The sequence below is a fragment of the Erithacus rubecula genome (assembly GCF_903797595.1).
Source record: "Erithacus rubecula genome assembly, chromosome: 3".
In the NCBI taxonomy this organism is placed as follows: Eukaryota; Metazoa; Chordata; class Aves; order Passeriformes; family Muscicapidae; genus Erithacus; species Erithacus rubecula.
The window spans coordinates 27,897,170-27,920,371 of NC_136689.1; the positions used below are offsets into that span (position 1 = coordinate 27,897,170).

Consider the following 23,202-nt stretch of genomic DNA (forward strand, 5'->3'; position numbering starts at 1 on the left):
AGAACAGGGAGGAGCTCCTTTGGGCTCCCCTTAGGATCACTGACCTGTGTCCACTACCATACCATTCAAGGAACATCTAAGACTTTCCACAGGATGACCAAAACTAGCGAAAAAATTCTGTTGTACACTGTAGGAATGTTATAATATTGCAAAATGCTGATTTGAAAGCCAGCTATTTTAAAAATAAGACACACTTAAGCACTGCCCAGGGGCTATGCAATTAGGTTTTAGCAGCTTAGAGTGCTCATGTGCTCATGTTCTCATTTTGAGAACAAACCCTTTTCCCTGTGCCTCATTTCCTTGGATAAGGGTCAGAAACAGTTAATGCTTCCAGCTGAGAGACAGAAATGCCCACTCAATAAATCACACAGGTGAATTGGTAACTTATCTGCCCCGTAATATTTTGTTCAAAGTTCATGGCTGCTCTCAGGAAAACAAACCATCAGCAAGTACCTGTTAAACGGAGCTCTTTATTTAATGAACACTTCTAATGGCACATACTAGCTCTCTGCTTTTATAATTTAAAAAAAATCATTTCTAACAGACATATAAACAAAATTTTCAATAGAATTGGAGGTTGCAATATTGATCCTGAAAAATGATTATTGAATTTTTAGGATAAATTCAAATTTCACTTAAAATATCAGTGTCCAGTTTTCACAGCCAGCAATGCTATGAGATGTATTGCACATGGTTTTTCATTTATAGATTACAATAAAGTTTCAGAAAAAAAGTAGTATGCAAATACTACAAAGTGAAAAACATGCCTTCTAGTAAGGAAAGCAAGTTTATTTTGTTTGGACGTTGTCAACATGAAAGAAAAGTGGCCAGAACTCCTAAGCAGTATTTAATGCCATTGTTATTTTTATGATCAATTTTCCAACTAAAAAGAAAGTTCACTAAATAAATGTGGTAACTTTTAATATCCTTATAAAAGTGGAAACAGTAAATAAGTTAAAGCACAGAATATATTTTTAAATTACTTAAATAAAACCAGTTTGTGATGATCAATGAGCAGTTTAGTAGGACTGAATTTGGCAGAGCTAACATTTAAAACAGACAAATAGTCAACTCAAAATGTAAAACAGTACATTATTTCCTAAAAGGTATGCTCTCAGTATGAAAAGGAACATAAAATAAAAGTTTTGTAACTGTTAGGACCTCTCTCTTTAACAACATTTTCTGTGAGAAGGCTCACTTCTGCAACACACACACAAATTTCCAGAACTGCATTCCCTCATGGGTATAGTAACAGGAATAAGAAGGAAGCTACAGTAAACTTCCACAATTAAATTTGTAATAATCACTTTGAAAAATGGAAAAAAATTGTCTGCATTTTTTTTGCTGTTATTTATGAAAGTTATTTGTATTTGTTTATTTCTTGTGATTACATTGTGAAAACACCATTTATTTTCAAAACCAAAGGATGTGTAAAATGGATTGCTTGCCAGGGCCAGAAGAGGGAGCTCAAATTAGTGCTTTAATTTATTAGGCTAAAGCAGCATGTAACTAGAATTTAACAGTAATGGTACTTTTAAAACATTAATTAGACACTGTGACGTATCATGCATTTAAATTAAAGTAACAGATTAGCCTCTCTTCTTGGCATCTGTAGTAATGGCAGTATAGCTCAGAGTTAAAGGTAAAAGGCTTTCTTAAAGCTGAGCCTTCACCCCACAGGTGATATCTGAACAAAAGCCAAATTGCCCTGCAATTTTAAACTGCCTTCAAACTCACCTCTTCTCCCTTGCCCACCAGGCAAATGGAGGCATCCTCTCCAATGGGAAGCACAGTTTGTAGGCTGCTCCCAATTCTTGCTGTCAAGTCTCAGTACACACACCTCCTGTAAAGCCTCAGAGACACCTTCAGGACTTTTAAAGACCAAACTGACCTACACCTCTCAGTTCTCAAAGCAGAATCAGTTAACTCAGGCTCTGCTTTTGCCTCCTGTCAGTTATTCTGTACCAAGCCCTTGCTCTGCTGCTTTGCAGAATTAAACCACCACACATTCACTAAATTTTGTATTTTCCTGTCCACTACCTTTAATACAACATACATTGCCAGAGCTGTGAATATGGACAAAGAATACAAAATCACATGTCCCTGAGGTGATTCAGTCTGTGTTGGATTAGACACTATGAACTTCTTGGATAAATAAGCTTGTGCTAAACAACATGCAATTATTGCTTTACATGCTATAAAGAACATATCCATTTCCACTTAAGGTTTTCAGGAGTTTAGTGTAAGAATTGTTGTAGACAGCAACAGACAAACAGAATTAGGAAAATGGTACCAGCAGAGAAATCTGGGATAAAGTATGCAAGCAAGATCCCTTCAAGTAGCTTATAAGTGTGGAAATGGGTTTGCAAGTGTACAGAATGTCATATTTTAAACAAATATTTGTATTACGGCATGAACAGAGGCTGCAGAAGCATGAGAGAACAAGGGCATGTTTGAATTTCATGGCAAGGCAATGAAATCAAAAGAAAGGGATTAAAGAAAGTGTTTAAATGTCACTATTAACAGAACAAATCTCACCACATAAAATCCATAACCAAATGTATCATAAAAGTTTAAGAATAAGACATTTCTTTGCCCTCTTACAATCGAATATTTAGATACAAGGTTATTCTCTCAGACCTTACACTCTGAGACCTTTAACCTCCAGACCTGTAACTCCCTAAATATGTTTCTCTATTCTCAAAGAAATATCTGTGTAACAGTTGTGGAGATTAGAAGGACATTGATAAAAGAACCAATCTTACTACAATGAGATAATTAAAAATTAATTTTGGCAAAGGAACAAAACAACAGAATAAATAAATCAATAAATACAGATATGTGGTTGGGCACAGAAAAAAGTACTCAATGCAATAATGGGCCAAATAATAAATATTTATTTATTAATCTCATGGCTTCTTTGATGGCACTGGACTCCTCTCTTTACGTTTAGCAGCTTTCTCCATTTTAAGCTGTAAAAAAGAAAACAAGACACCAGCAATGGTTTAAACATTGACTTGCAAATATTAAATTTCTACATCCAGCCACAAATTTATCAAGGTGATACATGCAGTGCAGAAAGGTACACAACATTATTATCCCAACCTAGCAGTGCTTATGCTTGCACCACAAGACAAAGGAGCAGTTCCATGGCCCTGCAGCTCCTCCCCTGTTGAAACCTTATCTCTGTTAAGGGCAATCTTGGCATTTAGGATCCCTCAAGGCCAGTGTGCTCAAGGGTTTATCTCTATGTCAATGAAAGGTGGAGCAGTTTTATAGCAGATGTCTAACAGACACAGTTAGAAGAACCAACACACATAAAACAACACAGGAACGGTGCTCAGAGTCTCCCAGCTGGACCCACAGGGTCATGAGCCTCTCCTGTATGATTTTTTCTACACAATAGGCTCTTACAATGTGGTAAAATTTATCAACACATACACATTTCACTCTGTCATTTTGTAGTAAGACTATTAATCCAAACAAATATATCTCTTGGGCTTAGAAGCTACAGTTTTTCTCAAGTACTGTTACCCTAGTGAATTAATTCATATTTAGAGCAATGGTATAATATATCTAACACATATGCTACTACTAAAAATGCAAGAAAAAAAGAATTAGCACGTTTTTTCCCCATCATAAAATAATATCAAAAGGAAACAAGGTCTCATTGGGATGGCTATGAATGAACTCACTGTTAAGCAAATGTTGTTGGTCTATAGAAAAATGCATTTTAAAACACTTTTCCACCTTTGGAGGTTTTTGTCTAAAATTCCTACTACCTTTTGCAAAGGAAATAAAATCTTGAGAGGGACAAGAAATGGAGAAATTTGAATCTGATATTTGCTATGAACCAATGTAATATTTGTAACATCTATCCATATTTTGTAATGATTTACAAAACAAAGAAAATTATTTTGAATTTCACAAAGCTAGAACAGCTTTCTCCTGAACAAATACCTTGGTGCAAGCCAGCAAGCAAAACAGCAAAACAATTTAGATTTTAAAGTTGATTATGCAACATTGTCTCACAAAAGAATTCATAAAGTCGAGACACACTTCAACTAAGAGCTAAGGGATTAATGTGGGGGAAAACAGTATTTAAACATATTAATAACCTATACCACAGGGCCTTTACATGAAAGACAGTCAGTGTCGTGGAGGAGGCACCTCTAAGTGAGTGATACAGATCATCTAAGAAAGACAGAACTAATTTAGCCAAACTTACACAGATAGTCAAAAAAAAAAAAAAAAAAAATTTATAAGTGAGGTGGGAAACACACAGTCCTAAATGTCTCAGGGGAGTTTCTGTGACTCTGTGTTGTTGCTCCATAGTAAAATCCTTTGGTTTTCTGTAACAGAGAGTTACCTCAATCAAAATCTGCCTAGTTAAGATAAATGCCATTCCACACATGACTGATCTCTGAAATCCTGTAGTAGCTCATAACTATGTTTAAAAATTTATGTTAAGAAGCTAGTTTTCTCAGCAATTGAGAAGGAATTATATAATGCATTTATATGGCGCTTAAACCATGCATGGATGGGGTTTAGACATCCTCTTGTTAAAGTGTATTTAAATCAAATAACAAATGTATCAACTTGCCCTTTCTTGGTAACGTTTTTCAAAGTAAGCCATGTCATCAGCTTCTGATTGTTTTCCATGAGAAACTTGCCCTGTGTCACTTGAACTACCTGAAAAACAAAACATAAACAAAAAATAAAACCTATTTTTAATTAATGGTACTTGCTTTTCCATTAGTTATGTCTTACATTTGGCAAAACCCATTTAAAATGGGAACTCACCTTTATAGGCAAGTAGAAAAGAGTACAAACTTATCAACAGAGCAAGGCTTCAATATTCATTTTAATGCCCTGAGCATCTTTCAATTCATTACTAAAATCAATTTTATATTAAATTCTTTTTGTATAACAGCATTATCCTGCTTATACATCACCTGCTATTTGTGGCATGGCTTGAGCAGAACTCGAAGTGCCCTGAAATGCCTTTAGAGATGGATGATCCATGCTAGTAATGGGGGCTGCTAAAAGTTCAGCAGAAGGAGCACCTGTCACAAAATAAGTTGAATGAAAACAATCATTAACTCCAGGAGATACAGCCCTAATATACATGCTGGGGTCAAAACAAGGTTACAGATTCATATCTGCAACTCTCAGCACAGATCCCATAAATGGGAGTTAACAAAAGCATTACAAGGACAGCTTCAAAAGGGTTGAAAAGCTTTGCTTCTTCAATTATTACAGTAATGTTTTAGTTTCTAAACCTCAGAAAAATCCAGGAATTCAGATCAGAATTCAAAAAATAGAAAATGAGGCAATAATAGACAAAAGAGTATTTCAGGACAAAACATGTGTGTTATTAAATAATGCAAAATCACAGAGCAGAAAATGTAACACTAAGTAACATGTCTGTTAAAAAGGTCTACTAATTACCTCCTTTTTTTTATCCTGAACAGCTATTAACCTTTGAGTTTGGAAACAAAAATACTGTAAATATATAACCAAGAAATACCTGGACAGAATTAGGCTAAAGGACTAATATAATACAGCATGGAAGTACTAGGTTACAGGAGGTGTTAGAAGTTACAGGTTCTCTCTAAAGAACATGCTGCATTTCAAACAGAAGCAACCAGACTGAACACCAGAATTGTTGAAAAAGAGTTTTTTATCAGCTCTCTGCAGGAGTAGGACAGTGTGAATCCCTTAAAACCTTGAGGACAGCTGGAAAGCAACAGTCTTTATGCAGTTCTACTCCTATTCATCCAACTTGCCTTCAAACTTTGAAACTCTTTTGATTGAGTACTTTTCAAAAGTTGGGTGGGGAATTAAAATTTCATCTCAAGTCTGCTGCACATACCTATTCCACTGTCATCAAGCCTCATGTAGCCTTCTGCCAGTGAACTGAAGCCAGTCAGTCCTCCCATGGCAGCATAAGGAACATCCTGCCCCACAGGCTTTCCCTGGGCTAAGCGCTCCTCTTTCGTCTCCACAACTGTTTCATGAGCATATGCTGGCTGGCCACAGGCACAGGTGAAGCAGCTGTGAAAGCCTGAACACTTGGAACCTAATAAATAAATTAAATAAAAATGAAATTATCAACATGAGTGAGATGATGACGGGATTGAAGCATCTAGCTGTATGAAAAGGCTGTATAAAAGAGAAAAGACTCTTGGATTGGATCATGAGGGCCATGTAGTCACAGGACTGAGCCAAGTTTTCAAGAACCTCTGAGGATGGAGATTCCACCTCTCTGAGCAGCCTGGACCAATACTGGATCAGAAATTTCTTTTCTGATATCTATGTTTCCCATGTTGCAAATTGTGTTCATTGTTAACACACCTCTCCATCCACTCACAATGAATAAAAAAGAAGAAGCTCTGACACTGGGTAAAGCTGACAACCTGCCAGCATTTTGGCAGCATTCCCTCCAAATGAGTATAGCACATATCAGTGTTGCAGGGCTAAGAACTTCATACAATTTATTATACAAATCACAATTTAAATATATTTTAAAATTAGCAAAATTTTCTCAGTAGCAAATAGAGACTGTGGAAGCAACAAAATGGATTCTACACAGGAACCTACCATTACACTGACTTTCAGGGGTTTTTAAGTTTACACAGCCACAAGATGTAATTGAAATAATTATACAAAAGTTATGTGACATACAGAAACAGAGTAAAGTGACCTGTCTGCCCTAGCTACATCTATAAGTGTCATCAAAGCCTCTCTGGAGCAATGATGTGACCAAGAAACTGAGGAAGTGATGTTGCAAATGTTTCACTATACAAATTACCCTGCTTCCAGCTCACAGTTCATTTTGTGGAGCACCATGAGAGATTTCTTTAAGCCTTTTGTAACACATTGATCACATTCTTGGAAATGTTAAAGGCTTTTTTGCATTATTTTAGGAACTTCTCAGTAACAGAAGTTTGTGTTTGGACACAGAATACAGTACAGGCAATATGTATAGAACAACAAGCAGTTACATTTTTCAGTCATAACCTGTCAATTTAGATCTGGACAAGACTTATACCATTACAGTAAAACAAAACAAGTTCAAAATAGAAACAATTCTTGGCACTTCATTGCAAAATCTGTGAAGCCTTCTGAAGTATCTGGTATTTTTAAGAAACACTAAACAAAAAGCATTATATATATATTAATATTGAAAACACTGTGTTCTATGGATTCAGTCCAAATTATCTGCACATCGAAGATTTTCATATTACTTAGTGCAAATTCATGAAAGGCTGTCATATAGACATTTTATGGTTTATTCTGTGGGATATTGGGATATGATTCTCAACTGTCCAAAGGTGTTTGCAATTATTTGCTATGCAAAATAGAGACATTCCATGAAAGAAATTTAATAACAGCACAGAACTCCAGCAAAAAAAAAAAAAAAAATTCTTCATCTTATGTAATTTGAGGATTCAAACTAAGACATCTTTATGCATTATTTATTTCCTGTGGTTAATAATTACTGTTGTTTCATTACATTAACCTCCAACAACTTTAGCAAAAAGCTTTCTCTTAATCCCTTCTCTAAGATCTTGCTGAAACTCCACTTGCAGTTGCATTTCTGGACCCACAATCTGTATGGTCATGAACCTCTTTGTTGGAGTGTTTGCAATAGTACTATTTGGGAGCAGAGTAGTACTTGCTGCAGAGTTGAGAAAAGACATATATTAATGTTATAGTCAACTAGGTAATAGAGGAATGGAGAGCAACACTTCTCTCTCTCAGAAATGACATGGGCACGCAGCTGGAAGTGACAAACTGCAAACAGGGTGCTTCCATTCTGTCTGTCTTCAAGCACCTGTCTCCATAAGCACCTACCTGAAACATTCAAAGTCCTTCACAGGACCTGGGGAAACTAAGGAAGTTGTTCTAAACCCTCCCGTGCACAAGGTGCCGCCTTCCCTCCCCACATCCCATCCCTCCTCAGGGATGAAGACACACATCAGCGGGAGGGCAGCGCAGCCCCTGTCAGAGCAGAGGTGCCAGGTGCGCTGTCGCTGCCGCCTTGGCTGTCCCGGAGCGCGGCGGGGGCAGCAGGAACTCACTCACAGGCGCGGCAGGGAGCGCCGGGCGCTGCGCTGTGCTGCGCGGGGCCGTGCTTGCAGCGGCAGCGCACGGGCTGCGCCCCGCTCAGCGGCACCAGCTGGTACGACTGGCACGGGCAGCGCTTCACCCTGCACGGCACACGGATGGGGCGCTCCCTGGGGAGCACCTCGTAGTCTGTTTTGTGCTGTTTGTACCTAAAACAGGGAAAGTCATAGCTTTTAGAACTTTGTTAGTAGTTTCCGTACTACCCAAAAAAGTTTACCATTTACTTCATAAGTTTTATTGAGTTAGCTTTAATTGTGCTATTTACTCTTAATTTTTAATTTTCAATTAAATGCATAATAGCAGGTGGTTTTACATCTATTCATTACATAAATATCACACATCCTTATGTTTCATTTTGAGAGCACTACCAGAAACAATCTGATCTATGCTAATGCATGCCCTGCAGGTGAATTCATTAAGACTACAGAATCATTTTGGTCACAAAAATATATTGACATTCGCATTTATAAACAATTCTTACTATTTAAAACCTGATTTTCTCAACACTTAAACCCTTAAATGAACTTGCCTATGTGCTACTGTCTGGGAATATTTCACATTTCCCTGATTACTAAAAATACTAAAGTGTAAAAGAAGGGAAGCTACCCACCGGTGAGTGCAAAAGCAGGGTGTCTCTGGTCCCACAAGCTTGCAGTCCATGCCAGTTGGTGATCTCCAGCTCACATACAACCTGTTCTGTAGCCGAGTTGGTAATACTTTTCTTTTGTACTCCTCATATTCCTCAGGAGTAAAGAGCTTTCCTCCATCATCATCACCTACAATTCTGTACACATGGCATTAAAAAAGCGGTAAGAAAATGAAGACAATAAAAGTAGGTTTCTCCAGATATTTTTAAGTAATATATAACATAATTTTTTTCTAGAAAGGCAAAACAAATTTTGTATTTAATATTAGTCTTCTAATAATTCAACATAACTATATATGATTTTTAAAGAATATTTTGGAATCATTCTCCTTTAAAAATTTTGGTCTGATGGACTGGAAACCAATTCTAAGAGAGAAGGAAAAAATTAATACAGCAAACTACCAGGGGTTCTTTGGTAAAAAAAAAAAAAGCAAAAAAAAAAAAAAAGCAATGAGCATCCAGGGTCATGTAACCAGCCAGCTCTGCCTCAGACTTCTGGACTGACCTCTGGCAAATCACCCATTTACACCCAACTGTACTGCAAACTTGCATTTGAAGATTAATCTTAGTCTAGTCTGAGTATTCAGCTGCAATCAAACTAATAAACAACACACATCCAAGTTGTCTTCTGATTTACAAGAAGACTGTGTTAGTTTCTGTAGCTGAAGTTGATGGGAGATGTATCCCTCAATTCAGAGAGGCCCATTTGTTAAAGTTATTACTGTGTTCAAATTCAATGTCACTGAATAGCTGGAACTCTGGAGCAGCATCCAAATTCTGCATTTATGGATACAATTGAGAACAATAAATAAAATATGTAAAATACGATTGAGACTTAGCTGCAGCACTTACCTGTGCTGAAAGTGATGTTATTAATATCTGTAAATATTTCAGTTATTATTTATTGGATATGCTAAAACAGACTGAACGAGTGATTCTTTGTCAAATATTCTGTGGATTTCTGCACTACCAGCACTGTACAGCACCAGAAGAATGAGCCAACACTATCATTTGCATGTCAACGCAGCCAACACCCACTGAATCACTGCACATCTTGTGTAAGAAATACCACTGTGCCTTTTGCTGGTGTTTTACTCAAGGTTTTCCTAAACCAAATTAAGATCTCATCTTAGCACAACGACTGTGTTTATTTTTGTGCAGCCTTTCGAGAGGACCGCTGACAAGATTAGCAAAGACGCAGGGGTGTAGGGGATTTATACCATGCAAAACTTTGAGCTCGTGATGCACGAAAATTCGTGTATTCTGAAAGCGCAGTACGGCTGGCAGATTATCAAATAATGGTTTGGGTTGGACGGGACCTTAAGGACCACCTGAACCCGTGGGCAGGGATGCCGCTGGTGGAGCAGATGCCTCCCAAGCACATCTCACGCTGCCTGGGTGCGTGATTTCACTGCCGGCAGCCAGGGCTCGCAACGCGTCCTCTCCAGGGCACAGCAGCCACGGCTCCTCCGGCTGCGACAGCGAGCGCGGGCGGTGCCTGCGGCCCAACCGAGCCCGTAGACCCGGGAGCAGCCAATTCAGGAGGGCCGGAGGCGAGCATCCCTCCCGGAGGAACGCCGGGGATGCGGCACTGCGGAAACGCCCGTCCCCCTCCCCAGCGGGCCCAGCCCCCGTGCCCTCACCGCCGGTACTCCGCGTACTCCTCCAGGGCCTGCGCCTCCACCTGCAGCCGCTCCATGCCCGCCGGGCCGCCCGCACAGCGTGCGGGGAACGGGCAGCGCCCGCGCACGGGGAGCGGCGCGACGGAGGCGGGGGACAGGCAGGAGAAAAGCGGGGGACGGTGGGGAGACAGGCGGAGGAAAGGCAGGGGACAGGCAGGAGAAAGGTGGGGGACAGGCGGGGAAAAGGTGGGGGACGGGGAGGGAAAAGCGGGGGAAGGCGGGGGAAGGGGAGGGAAAGGCGGGGGAAGGAGGGAGAAGGAGGAGGACAGGCGGAGAGCAAGCGGGCGGCTCGCCGCAGCACGCTCCGCACCGGCGGCTCAGACACGTGCGGCACGGCCGGTCCGTGCGGGGCCGGGAAACGTGCAGGACCGGCTGCTGTCCCGGCCGCTCGTACCCGGGCGCGCAGCAATGAGTCACATACCGGAGCGAGCTGCTGCTTTGTTTTGTTCCGGTTTGCGCAAAGCTAGGTGGCCACGCACTAAACTTGACACTGTTTATTACATTTTAACAAAGGCATAGGCATTGGCTACAAATTGTACGATCTTTCTTCTAATTAGCATTCAGCGCCCTCCCTATTTGCTACTCATACCTCTCATTTGTCATGCTAATAAGTACACAGGCACGGTTTTGCCCATTCGAGTCTGGGTCTGTTTGTAGTAGGTGATCGCCATTGCCCACAGCTGGAATTACCTTTCCTCCACTCACTGCTCAGTCACTGGCTTCACTTACCGTGGCTCTCATCCAGACCGTCTATTCATCTTGGAATTGTCTTTTATTTCCCTTAGAGCAAAAAAATTAGCAGAGCATATAACATTCTCAATGCAATTGCTCAACCATAATTGTCCGGCCATGGCTACTGATTAACAACTGAAAAACTTGCAAAGTCTACTTCAAACCTTGAGGGGTTCGATATGAGGGACAGGACACACAGGGTGTGCACACACTGTCTGAGAAAGCAGTCACCCCCTGTGCCCTTTGGGACAGACGCTCCCTGAGCAGTAGTGACACACACACCCCAACAAATGATGTGCCTCAGAAGGGCACCCACAGTTTTGGGTGCCACCAGCCCCACAGCACAGCACCCAAGCCCTCCCAGGGCATGCCTTGCACACACATTGTCCTCTGCTACTGCTGCTGCTATTTAGACCACTGCTTTCCTGGTGGCTAGGTGAGGGGTATTTTTGGTTAATCCTCTTCCTTTTCAAAATAAAATACATGTTCCATCAGAAAATATGTTTTGCCCATAGTTCAAGACTACAGGAAGCCAACTTTGGGAAACATTCCTAACCAAAGATGGTTCTTAGATTGCCAGTCTGCAGGTCTCAGTTTCTCTCTGTATGCCACAATCAATGTAACCACATTGGAACAGCTTCTCCAATGTGTTTTTAGTGAATCCACCACAGGATGTTATTTCTGATACTGCACTGTGTAAATTGATTGATTCTCCTTGATTCAAACAGGCTGGCCACAAAGTGACCAAGTAAATGAAGAAAAAAAAAATATAATATGCTTTTCTTATTTTAGGAAATGGGTATTTAAATTGTTTTCTGCCTGCTAGCATAAGCTGTGAGCCTTCAGACTGTCAGATTCAGATCCAAGAGGAAAGGTTTTTTCCATACCATACAATACTTCCCTGTCCAAAACAAAACAAAACAAAAAAAAACCAACCCAACAATTCAGGGAAATCTCCACATAGTTTCAAACTGGGCAAGCCACCAGCAATGCAGCAGAAGGTGAAGAGGAATGTCACAAGGAGCATGGCAATGTTTTGCCAAAACATCCTCCAGAGGGAGATGTAACAATGGGGACACTTGCAGGTTCCCAGCAGTATCCAGGGAAGGTGATAGGGCATATGGTCTGGACATTTGTCCTGTGGCTATGCCACATGTATAAGACATTTCAGCAGAGCAGACAGCACTGCAACATAATACACATGTTCTGTCACACTGATATCTGAATATGAACAGGCCACCCTCAAAGGCAGGAAAGATATGGGAGCAAGTCCCCACTGCAGTCAACACATCTTCAAGTAAGCTAGTGGAAGAAAATAAAATCACACGAAAAAAACCCCCAGGATTGTCAGGGAGAAGTCAAGGAAGAGAGAATTCCTCTAGTGACCAAAATTTCGAAAAAGAAACAGATGGGGGAAAGTGGACTTTGAAAGCAGGACTAGAAGCTCTGCAGAGTTTGAACATACTGAGAACACACTGCTCCAGAGGAGCTGCACAAAACTGAAGATCTCTGAGATGCTTCATCTGTATGCACATTTTGCTGGTGCCAGAGATCCCAGCACTGACAGAAAAGGGGGAGGAAGAGCTCTGGTAAGCCTGGCTCATTGAAAACGAGCAGAGCTCCTGTACATGGGGTTGATGTGCCTCCTCTGTGCAAGATCTTTGTTAAAAACAGTCCCCTGAAACACATTTTGGTTTAGACAGAATAGTCAGCTTTCTTAGTAAGGCAGCTTTCAGTGAAGGGTACAAATGTTAGTCTATACATCACTCATGCCAGTTCGTGAATGAACAGCCAGTGAGGACTTACTGAGAGCAGGAAATCAAGTCCTTTTTTGTGAGGCATCTGTCCTATGAACTACATCCCATCAAAAAAAATGGGGATATTTTCCTGGATTTGATCACAGCAAGTCTTTAGCAATACAGACAGTGTATCAGTTTATTAGCACCCAGTGCTAGTAAGACCCTGCCTCAAGATCTGCTTGGATCTAAACCTGAATCAGTAGACTTCCTCTGGAACAGATATAAAAGGTACTTTTGTAACTCAGAAATGGAATTCTTAGCTAATAAAAGTATCCCAAACACACTCCCTTTACTGTCATAGCATGATTATTGGAATACATCTTGAACTTAGAAAACTCATTCCTGTCTCTCAACCCTTCTAAGAGATTGTTAATAAAAATCCAAAATAAAATTCATTAAAGACTGCTCAAAACAGATTTTTTTTTTTTTTTTGTAAGCTATCAAATAAGTTTGAATAGCAGGGAAGAGGCAAAAAAGGCTTTCTACCATGACGAAGCCATGACACAGGGTAAGTAAAAGGAATGGGGATCCAGATGGCATGTTTTCCCTCCTGTAGTTGTGATGTAGCATACGGATACTGCTGGCCCAAGATCTCTGAACACATCAAAGTGGGTTGAACATATGGACACATACTTACAGTACAGCTCTGTGAGACCTAAGGTGCTGCCTACACATCAAAGACAACAGCTTAATGCTTCACAGGGTGTTGACAGTCTCTCTCAACACCCTCTGTTAACAATAAAATGTGTGACCCTTTAAATGTTTTAAAACCCTTACAAGTTTGACAAGTGATTAAAATTATTCTCAGTGAAATATCTATAAATTGAAGATAGCCACTTCACTAATGCAAAAATTTTAGAAAAACCTCTTTTAATATTTTAGACCTCAAGTCATAATTCTGAAGTAGTATCAGTCATTCTATTTCTATGGACCTGGTCAGTGACTGTCTAATTAGCTCTTCTGAAAATGAGAATTTAAGTGGCATAATGTATAACAGAAACAGTTTCTGTCAAATTGTTTCTTTTCTCCACATGTGTTATCAATATCCCAATATACTTAAAAGCAAATGCAAGCAGTACTCCCTTTTATAAACTTATAACCATGACCATATACTATACTACAGTAAAAATTAGTTTGTGTATTATTAAACCTAGTTTACAGCATTTAAAAATGTCATCATGTTTTTCTTCAGTTTTGCTACCAGAAAAACAGAACTCAATTCGACACCAACTGACAAAATAAGTTGATAAATGCCACAGGGAATATGAAAACTCATGTGCAAGCAAGAATCAACTAATAATGAAAGGTTTTTGCTAGAGGTACTGACAAACACAGTTAGGAAACTTGTAGTAATTAAGATCACTTAGAGATAAGATAATTCAGCAGCATGTGATGCCACTGGTGCTTAAGAGATTTGATTCCATGAAAGTATGTAAATGTGAAATTTTTTTTAAAAGTTGGCTTCATTTTAATAACCTAAAGGATACTTTCAAATGTCTTTGTGCATCATTCCTAACAAACTGGTATTAGTGAAATACCCATTCAGTACCAGTCTCTTCCACATGAAAAACATAGCAAAAGTCTAATTCACTTTTTTTGGCTGCTATAAAGGGAAGTCTCCCATTTTGCTCTTGCCTTTGAATGTGGCATGCTATCAGATATACTAAATTGAACCCCAAAGATAGCAAACTGTTTTGTAAAGTACAGAACAATGAAAGAGCACAATCATTAGGTAAGGAGGGTCATATTTGGATTGTTAACTGACATTCTATATCACCTTTAAAAATACCACACCAATTTTATGTAAGAATGTTTTAGACATTCAGCTCATTCAATTAATGCATTTTTAGGAATTAAAAGGTTTTCAAGAAAACATAATAAACTGGGATTTAAAATTTTTCTAAATTATTTCTTGGTAGAGGTTCCCAAATTTATTCTGCTGCATTCCCACAAACAAAGGCTGTGACAGCAGCAAATACCCCCAGAAGATGTACCTGCACAGGAGGTGCTTGGTTGCTAAAGCAACTTGCACACATCACAAACATGATGCAGTTTGCAAATCTCTGCATTAGCAAATATTTTTAATTAGAATTTAGATCTATCTAGTCAGCTTCTTTAAATGATTGTGTCATTGAAGAACAAGGATTTAGCAGTTACTTGGGAAAAACAGACAAGTGTGCACTATGTGATGCATAATACTGGGTGCCAAGGATACTGATGTTTCACCACACTAAACACAAGAACCTGTATATCCTGTGCCCTGTTTCTGTATTTTTAAAATTATTTTATTTTAAACAGATCAGCAAACTTCTATCATCATAACAGTGCATAGACAGCTTGTTCAGAGCTGTCTCAGTGTTTCAGAGGAGTGTCTGTCCATCTGTCCATTTATTCATCTCAAAAGTTCTTTAAATGTGGAAACCCTCAGCACTTCTTCTTCACATACAATTGTGAGAAAATGCTTGGATATCTTCATTACATTAAGATTATTACAGAGATTCAAAACTAATTATTTAGATGAGAAAAGCAACAGAAAGGACAAGAGAATAAAGACAGTTTCTCCAAGATTTTTGCCTGCCAGGTGTTTAGTTGTAGGACTTGAGGGCTGTATTGAGAGTTCTGCTGTTCTTGTCTGTTTAGACAGCAATCAATATATACTCGTATCTTTCAATTTTTCTTCATTAGAACTTTTGTTTGGAAGTGGATCTTTGAACAGTTTTTTTGCTACCTACATTAAGCAATCACTCAGAAGCACAGAAGTACTGCCAATTACCTAGTGAAATCAGCTGATAAACACTTAGGAGGCAAATTACAGCTGGGAAAATTCAAGTCCCCTAATTTACCAAAAGATTTCAATAACAAAACCAAACACTCCCCCATCCCCCAAATTAGCAGTTCTTCATATAAGAGAGGCTATATGTCCTCCTGCCTTCTAAAGAATAGAAGGAGAAGAAAAGGAAATAATACCCCAGACCCCATCCAGCCCAAGAACGAACGAATGTGGAGATTTCATATACACTAAACTTGAATGAGGTCACTTTTGGGGGCTTTGTAATGTCATCTGTAATGGGAAATACACAGCTGCATCATAAAAACTGCAGCACAGCAGAAACACTACTTAAGTACTCCTCAGAAAGAAAAAAAACATGCTTGGCAACACAACCAAATGCTGTGATACTACCAAGCATTTTGGACCTGGGGAAAGTTGTAGGCTTTTTCATGCTGCTTCTTCACAAGCCCTTGGGTTCTTTACACAACCTCCTACCTTTGTAGGGCAGCCACACCTCTCACATGTCCTATATAGGAGGCTGCAGGCTAGAATATGAAGATGTTTTCTTACTACTGTTTACAGGAAAGTTAGCTGAGACTCTCCCTTATCCTTCGCCACTCAAGATCTAAATCAGTTCTTTTATTTTCACTTCTTTCTCCCCCCACCTCTAACCTGAGGAAAGTTTCAGGGCATTAGAATTTCAAGAGTAGAAGAACTCAGTGACTAAGAAGAAAAAAAACCAGAAAGAGTACTACTAAAACTCAGATGTACAATTTTGCATTCCAGAAACTGATAGAGCATATGTAGCAAGAATGACAAGACCATTTAATTACAAAAATAAAAAAACAAAAACAAAAACAAACAAACAAAACACCAGAAGCATTTACAAGTACAATTAGAAATTTATTTTTCTCTTTCTGCATTGAAGTGAGTACATGTTTACACACAATGTGACAAAAAAATCGACTGGATACTAAGTACTAACTAAGATTGCAATTGTATTTTCCTTTATAACCATTGAGAATATCAGCAGGGAAACAGAAGAAAGGATAAAAACATGTAACTTTGCCTGATATATCACCCAGCACCGCAGGTTTCACTCATCCCCAAAACCTCACTTACAGGACACTTTTGGCAAAAGTCCCTGAACATGCTGTCCCCCCCAAACATTCAGTACAATTTAAAAAATAGGTTCAGTGGCACTTTAATATGATTTCAGTAACATTTGAGATACAGTGCACCCACACTGCATGCAATTCCCTTTGCTGTAAGGCTGACTTAGATGTAAGGCAAACATTACCTTACCTCTCAAATATTCCATGATTACACACCCTTGGTACACATACCCCTGGTAAATGCAGAGATGCCTTGACTCCCCTCCTTGCTTTTTTTCAGTTCAGGGAGATGGTGTGCTATACTAAACACAAACTGCAAGGCATTAAAATGTTAAAAACAAACAGCAATGAATAAAAATAAACCGTATTCACATATCCAAAACTTATTTCCATCACTTAAATAATTTTATCTGCAATTACAAAATACATACACTTAAATATATTTTTAAGAAATAATCAAAGATATCACAGATGATGATTTGCTTTTGATAATCTAACTGCCCTACCTCTGGCATAAAGATAAACCTGGACAGTGTTACTACCTAGAATGCTTTCTTATTATAATAAATTTTCTTAAATATACAGTAAATTCTCTTTAACTATTCTGACAGATAGTGCAAATAAAGACATTCTTTGGGTCACAATTTAAAAATATTACCATCAATGCTATCCTCAATTTAATATTGTTTTAGTAAATAAGTAAGAAAATATTTTAAGTGTACACATCTTCTAACATCTGTTTAGCAACACATTTTCCTCAGTTACCTTGGCTTAATGCAGATCACAAAAAATGAGTAAGCTACAATACTGCTCACCTATCCAAAAGATATGTTATATTCATACTTAAATAAATATATTTAGAAATCTACCTATAAGATTCCCATTGCTTTCCACATATTGTTATTATCCAATGGCCTACTACATCAAATCATATCAAAATATCTTTAGAGACAACAAAGATCACTTCAAAAGCACTGCTCAAAGGCAATGAGATAATGCTCTGAGAACCTAAGCACATGTTAGGCCTACATAGATCCAAGCACATTGTAGAATACAATAGTTTATGCTTGTTTTAGAATCAACTACTGCTCTGCCCTAGCAGGACACAAAAAGCTTATCTTAACTATTATCCATCAATGATGTAGCAACACAAAGCAGCCCAGTTTGCTATCTGATGTTGCTGGCTGGCTTTACACGTTTATTTGAAGTCAGTGGCACCTGATGATTAGTTCCATTAGTGGTGTTTGTTGCTGAGCCATTCACAACGATGTAATCAACCTTGTTTTCCAATTTCACGAGGCGTTGTAAGATGTCATCCAGAAGAACAGCAATTGTTCTCTTAAGATCAGCTAAAGACAACGGAAAAAAACAAATTACAAACTGGTATTTACTCTGTGTGGAAAAGAACTGCCATTTCAACTTCCTATCCTCCCTGCCACACTTTTTGGAAAGGAGTGCAAATGGGTCTACAAATACAGGAATAAACAGCTGATTGATTTTTCTTTAATAACATTTCCTTCTTATTTTAGAGAAGGAAGATACCACCATAACAGGAGAACTGTGAAGGCAGTCAATTAAATATCAGAGTATAAGAACAAAAACACTAGCTGGAACAAGTGGCTATTCAAAGGTATTAGTTCAAACTTCAGCCAGACAACAGCATTTGAATACTCAGCTATGTCATGTTTTAGCCTCGGATGCAAGAGAATATATCTAAATACTCTGCAGCATAGAAAGGTGGTCAATAGCTTTCCCCCAAATGACAGCTATAGCCCACAGAAAAGCAATTATTAGGAGGTATCTTACATAAGCTATAAAGCAAGTGCAAAAAAGCCTATTTACATCTTTATTGATTGAAAAATAAAAGATAGTAAAAAAATTCTCATGTTCTGGAACACAAAACCAGTAACATCCTACAACAAAAAACAACTTATGCTGCTGCCAATCACCATCTTCTTTCAGGTTTGAAAGCATTAGCAAACTTACCAGGTTTTACAGGGTGTTAAGATTCCCCTTACACATGAAGACATCTAGAGACTCTGTCTCTACCCCTTGCCCTCTAATCAGTTCTTAACTAAGCAGAAAGATTGGGGAGAAAGATCACAGGCATCAAAGTGAAAAAATAGTAGTAAAACAGATAAAATTAAATTTCAAAAAAAGAAGTACTTCCCTTTAAAATTAACTAGTTCTTGCTTAGTAATGTTAAGTTAAAAAATATTGCTAAACAATTCAAGCCAGAGCATGGTCTTCTGTCACTAACAGAGGGTACTCTGTAGTATCATTTTGTGCTCAACAATCTAAGAGAGGGAATTGTCAAGTTTTAATTCTGATGATCAGCAGGCAGATCAAGAGATGACTTAAGTTTATTATAAATTTCAGACAAAACCATAAAAGACAAGTCTCATTTGGAAATACACTGTAAGCAGGAGAAAGCTGCAGTACACAAGGATTTTTTGGGTTTTTTTAAATGACACAAACAGCAAAGGAAGTAAGCCCTTGATGATAAAAATAAAGGGAGGAGTAAACAGGGAAGAAAAGAGAAGGCAGCCTCTCACTGTCATACAAATTAATTTTAAGAATTAAATGATTAGAGGTTTAAAGACTTCTGACATTTTTGCTGCTCACTCTCTTACCAAATGCTTATAAAAGACATCCTACAACAGGCAGAACCATTTACGAAAATCTTAAGAGGATCAAAGTTTATTTCTATACATCTTTTAAGATACTATTTTCTAAAATAAACATTTTTTAGTTATCTTTTCTAAATTTCAGAAGATAGCAACCTATTTATCAAGTTAGATACATATTCACAAGACAGGCACATCAGAGACATGATGCACCAAGAATTACAGCTTGCAAGACAAGAAAACTTATCTCTTATGGCTACTTCTAGAACAAGGGGAGATTCTGCCAAAATCATAAGTCCCTTGCAGTCTCCAGACTGCAAACTCAAGTAGTTTGTTGCTTTTTAACTGTTTTTTAAGGAGAAGAAAATTCAAGAAATAAAAGCAGGAAGGTACTAGAGATACTACAAGGTACAATGAAGTACTAGAAGAATCTGGAATGTTGAAGTGACTTAATATAAAACTTTGTCCCTGTATCAAGCACATGCTGACTTCTCAGCAGCTGAAGATTCAGATAAAGACAAATGACCTGCTACTTCTGTAAGTAATTGTATTAATGTATCTGAAGAGATCTAAAAAAAAAGTCCTGGAAAGCAAAAATTTCACATATGAAGCTTGATTTTGCAACTCATCTTAATCTTCATCAAATAAACTAAAACCAAGTCAGTTAATACAGAGAGAAGGTTTTTTTTCCAGCTGAAGAGCTTCTACTATGTAAGGAAAAAAAAAAAAAAAAAGAAAATTTATAACTACAGTTTTCAGAAAAAGAATACATTCAAGTAACTAAGCAACTATACATTCAAGTAACTCTTACCATATCCGGACATGGAGGCTCCACCACCACCATTCATTAGGTTTTTATTTTCTTCTGCCAGTGCTTTGACATATCTCCTACTGAGATCTAATATCTGTCCACGTAACTCAGCACTGCTTTGGCGTCTTGGGTACTGAAAAGTGTAGCGCAGCAACATCAAACCCCAAATGATTCCAAAGACTAGTAAAAACATACTCAGTTTCTGGGACATATTTTTTCTTGAAAATGTTAGAAACATTTCTGATGAATGCCACAGGCACGTCCTAATTTCAAGGAGAGGAACTGAATTTGGCTTTGTCAAATTATATTACATACTAAACAAAAATAATATTTCTATGAAGTGAAAAATCTTCTGGCTGGAACATCTTGAATATATCTTCTCATGTTTTAGCTGGTCTTGATTCCTGAAATTTGTAAAGTACCACTTGGTTATTCAAGACTGATACAGTTGTTGAGATCAAGAACAAATATCAGTTTCCAAATATAGTATTATTGTATCATCTAGCAAACAAGTTTTTTTTATCTGCTTAGAGGTTCAGCTATATTTCCTTCTAACCTGTTATTTACAGGATTTCCTCTTCCTATTTTTACTGATTTTTGTTCTCCAAAAATCAAAAGTTCTTTGCTTCCACAAAGCACCTTAAGTATTTCAAATACTGGAATTTAAACTGACATTAAACCCAAATGTATGTGAAAGAAAATGCAGTATCTAGAAGAGACCTGTATAACATTTATGTACAACACCACAATGAGCTATACACATACATCTACACACAAGATCTTTTGAAATTATTCACTTGATTCTTATTTTTTACTTTGAAGTACAGCACAAGTAAGGCAACACGTGGAAAGATGTTTCTTAGTTGGTTAGCTAGTTCAAAGTTTTCCTCTCCTGACTTTGTACACCATTAAGGTTTTTTATTTGTTTCAGTGTCTTACTATTGAATAAAGAGAAAAAACAAAAATAAAGTGGCACATTGCACATTGCCAGCGTTTTACTTCTATTTTAACAAAATGTCTTACCATAGTACCCGATTCTGATCCTTCAATAGATAAGGGATTCAGGAGGCAAGCAAATGGTAGGAAAGCTTCAGCAGTCAAATAACAAATGTTCAGACAATTTGAAGCAGTTTGAGCCACACATCTTCAGGGATCTCTGTATTGAGAAAAAAAAAAAAAAAAAGAAAGATTTAAACAAAAAGTGAAGATATCTTCATTTACTTGTAGAGTAGTTGCAGCTGAAGGCTTCAAGCTACATGCTTTTAAAACAGAACTACGTATTCAAACCTAACTTCAAGCAATTGTTAGGGAAGAATAGAATTACTCTCTATCTTATTATGAATGCACACATTTGAATGTCCAGGAACTACCTTCAACATACTTTTAAAAGGAAGCTTGGTAACAATCTCACTCAGCATCTCTTTCTTCTTGTGTTATAAGAAAGTGACAACGGATGTTCCAGATTCATCATATATGTATATGCACATATATTTACATAGGCATCATTCTCTTACTTTTACCCCTCAAAAAGATTCCACATTTTTTTACTATTTCCATGTGTATACCTCATATTTCTCATTTTTCATCCATCACTGACATTATTCCAATAATTCAATACTCTCTTAAAAGAGAATTTCTCTTATTTAACATCGCCTGGATAAAGCTACTCATTTTACACAATAGTTACATTTTTCCTCACTATTCCTAGCTCTTCCCCACATACTACCTGACACAAACACTTTTTGTGAAATCACACATTAAACAGAGTTCCTCACCAGACTTTCTGCAGTGGTACTCGGTTTGTATCACAATACTGAGGACCAAGTTTCTCATGCTTCAGAGCTCTCAGATAAACCTGACTCTGGCTCCATGGCACTTTCCATCCCCTCCACTGATCAGTTCCATCAGCCTTATGCCAACACCCTGCTGTCTGCTGCCAACACAAGTGCCACTGACAGCAGGGTGCCAAGCCCTGCTTGTCCCTTACCCTTCACTCTTCAGATAATCCTCTCAACAGGCGAGCCAGCATGCCTGGCTCAAGTGGCAAACTTTTGAAGAGCTCCAAAATCAACACTCATATCTAAATTATTCTGAAAATTATTAACCCAAGGCAGGGGCAACATTAGGACTTGGACACACCAAAGTTGCCATAAAGCAACAGCCAGTTGTGTGAAAAAAGCCTTGTGGCTTTTACCCACTGTTACTGCTGGGTGCACTAATGCAAGTGGCAATCCCAAGTCACTGAATGAGGAACAGTTCACTTCCCCTGTGGGGCATGACCATGCTCAAGGACAGCCAACACACAGCAATTTGAACTCCCATGGTAAATACAGTGGGATGCATTTTGTTCAAGGAATGTGCTTATCCCCCCAACACTGTTTTAAGATACTAATTTTTCTTAAATACATAAAATAAGAGGGAAAACAATAAAAACTTACATTCCATAGCATGAATATCTGAAATTGTGTGGTTCAAGATTTCCTGAAACAGATCTTTCCTAAGCATGTACTAACCAAAACTTCTTTTCCCTAGCACTTTGCCAAATCCATGGCTCTGCACTCAGACTTTAAAGAATAAACTGCACCCACATCATTGTGTATCTACATAATCTCTGAATAGTATCAAATATGGAAAACATTATGAGGCCCAGGAGAAGAGTATTCATGTGACAGCTCAGAAGACCAAACAGTATCTCTCAAGAAGAGACCATAAGTTTCAAACCCCATTCCCAAAAGTCTCTACTTCTTATATTAAAAAGAAAAAATACTGATAAGAACAGATAGCTCTTGTAAAACTTTAATTTAGTTCAGCTCTCCACAGATCTCCAGCTATACCTCATCCTGAAGCATTTAGACAATATCACTACAGTCCCTTGGAGTAGAAATAA

At 38.2% G+C, this 23,202-nt stretch overlaps 2 protein-coding genes across 3 annotated transcripts; both read right to left on the reverse strand.

Moving 5' to 3' along the window:
• Positions 1-274: 274 nt before the first annotated feature.
• On the reverse strand, positions 275-10,533 carry FAM221A (family with sequence similarity 221 member A). The gene is made up of 7 exons (XM_079299742.1): positions 10,423-10,533; positions 8,744-8,917; positions 8,092-8,282; positions 5,876-6,082; positions 4,956-5,066; positions 4,604-4,692; positions 275-2,972 (listed from the first exon to the last, which is right to left on the reverse strand). Exons 1-7 carry the CDS (start codon positions 10,476-10,478, stop codon positions 2,910-2,912), a joined length of 891 nt encoding a protein of 296 aa, XP_079155868.1. The 5' UTR covers positions 10,479-10,533; the 3' UTR covers positions 275-2,909.
• A 6,111-nt stretch (positions 10,534-16,644) lies between these two features.
• Positions 16,645-21,496, reverse strand: CCDC126 (coiled-coil domain containing 126). Of its 2 annotated transcripts, none has more exons than XM_079302332.1 (3): positions 21,339-21,496; positions 20,316-20,448; positions 16,645-18,226 (listed from the first exon to the last, which is right to left on the reverse strand). In XM_079302332.1, exons 1-3 carry the CDS (start codon positions 21,339-21,341, stop codon positions 18,045-18,047), a joined length of 318 nt encoding a protein of 105 aa, XP_079158458.1. In that variant the 5' UTR covers positions 21,342-21,496; the 3' UTR covers positions 16,645-18,044. The 2 variants fall into 2 exon arrangements, with proteins under 2 accessions (XP_079158458.1, XP_079158457.1); XM_079302331.1 differs by having other exon boundaries at positions 20,316-20,719.
• Positions 21,497-23,202: the final 1,706 nt, after the last annotated feature.

What these genes read in the sequence shown, in the direction of transcription:
- FAM221A (XM_079299742.1), bottom strand. Translation starts at nt 10,478, where the DNA reads ATGGAGCGGCTGCAGGTGGAGGCGCAGGCCCTGGAGGAGTACGCGGAG. An exon ending in GCTTGATGACAGTGGAATAG is followed by an intron (nt 5,067 to 5,875) that starts GTATGTGCAGCA and finishes ATTTTGTGACAG; the next exon opens with GTGCTCCTTCTGCTGAACTT. An exon ending in AGCCATGCCACAAATAGCAG is followed by an intron (nt 4,693 to 4,955) that starts GTGATGTATAAG and finishes TTTGTTTTTCAG; the next exon opens with GTAGTTCAAGTGACACAGGG.
- CCDC126 (XM_079302331.1), bottom strand. Translation starts at nt 20,553, where the DNA reads ATGTTTCTAACATTTTCAAGAAAAAATATGTCCCAGAAACTGAGTATG. An exon ending in AGCCTCCATGTCCGGATATG is followed by an intron (nt 18,227 to 20,315) that starts GTAAGAGTTACT and finishes CGTTGTCTTTAG; the next exon opens with CTGATCTTAAGAGAACAATT.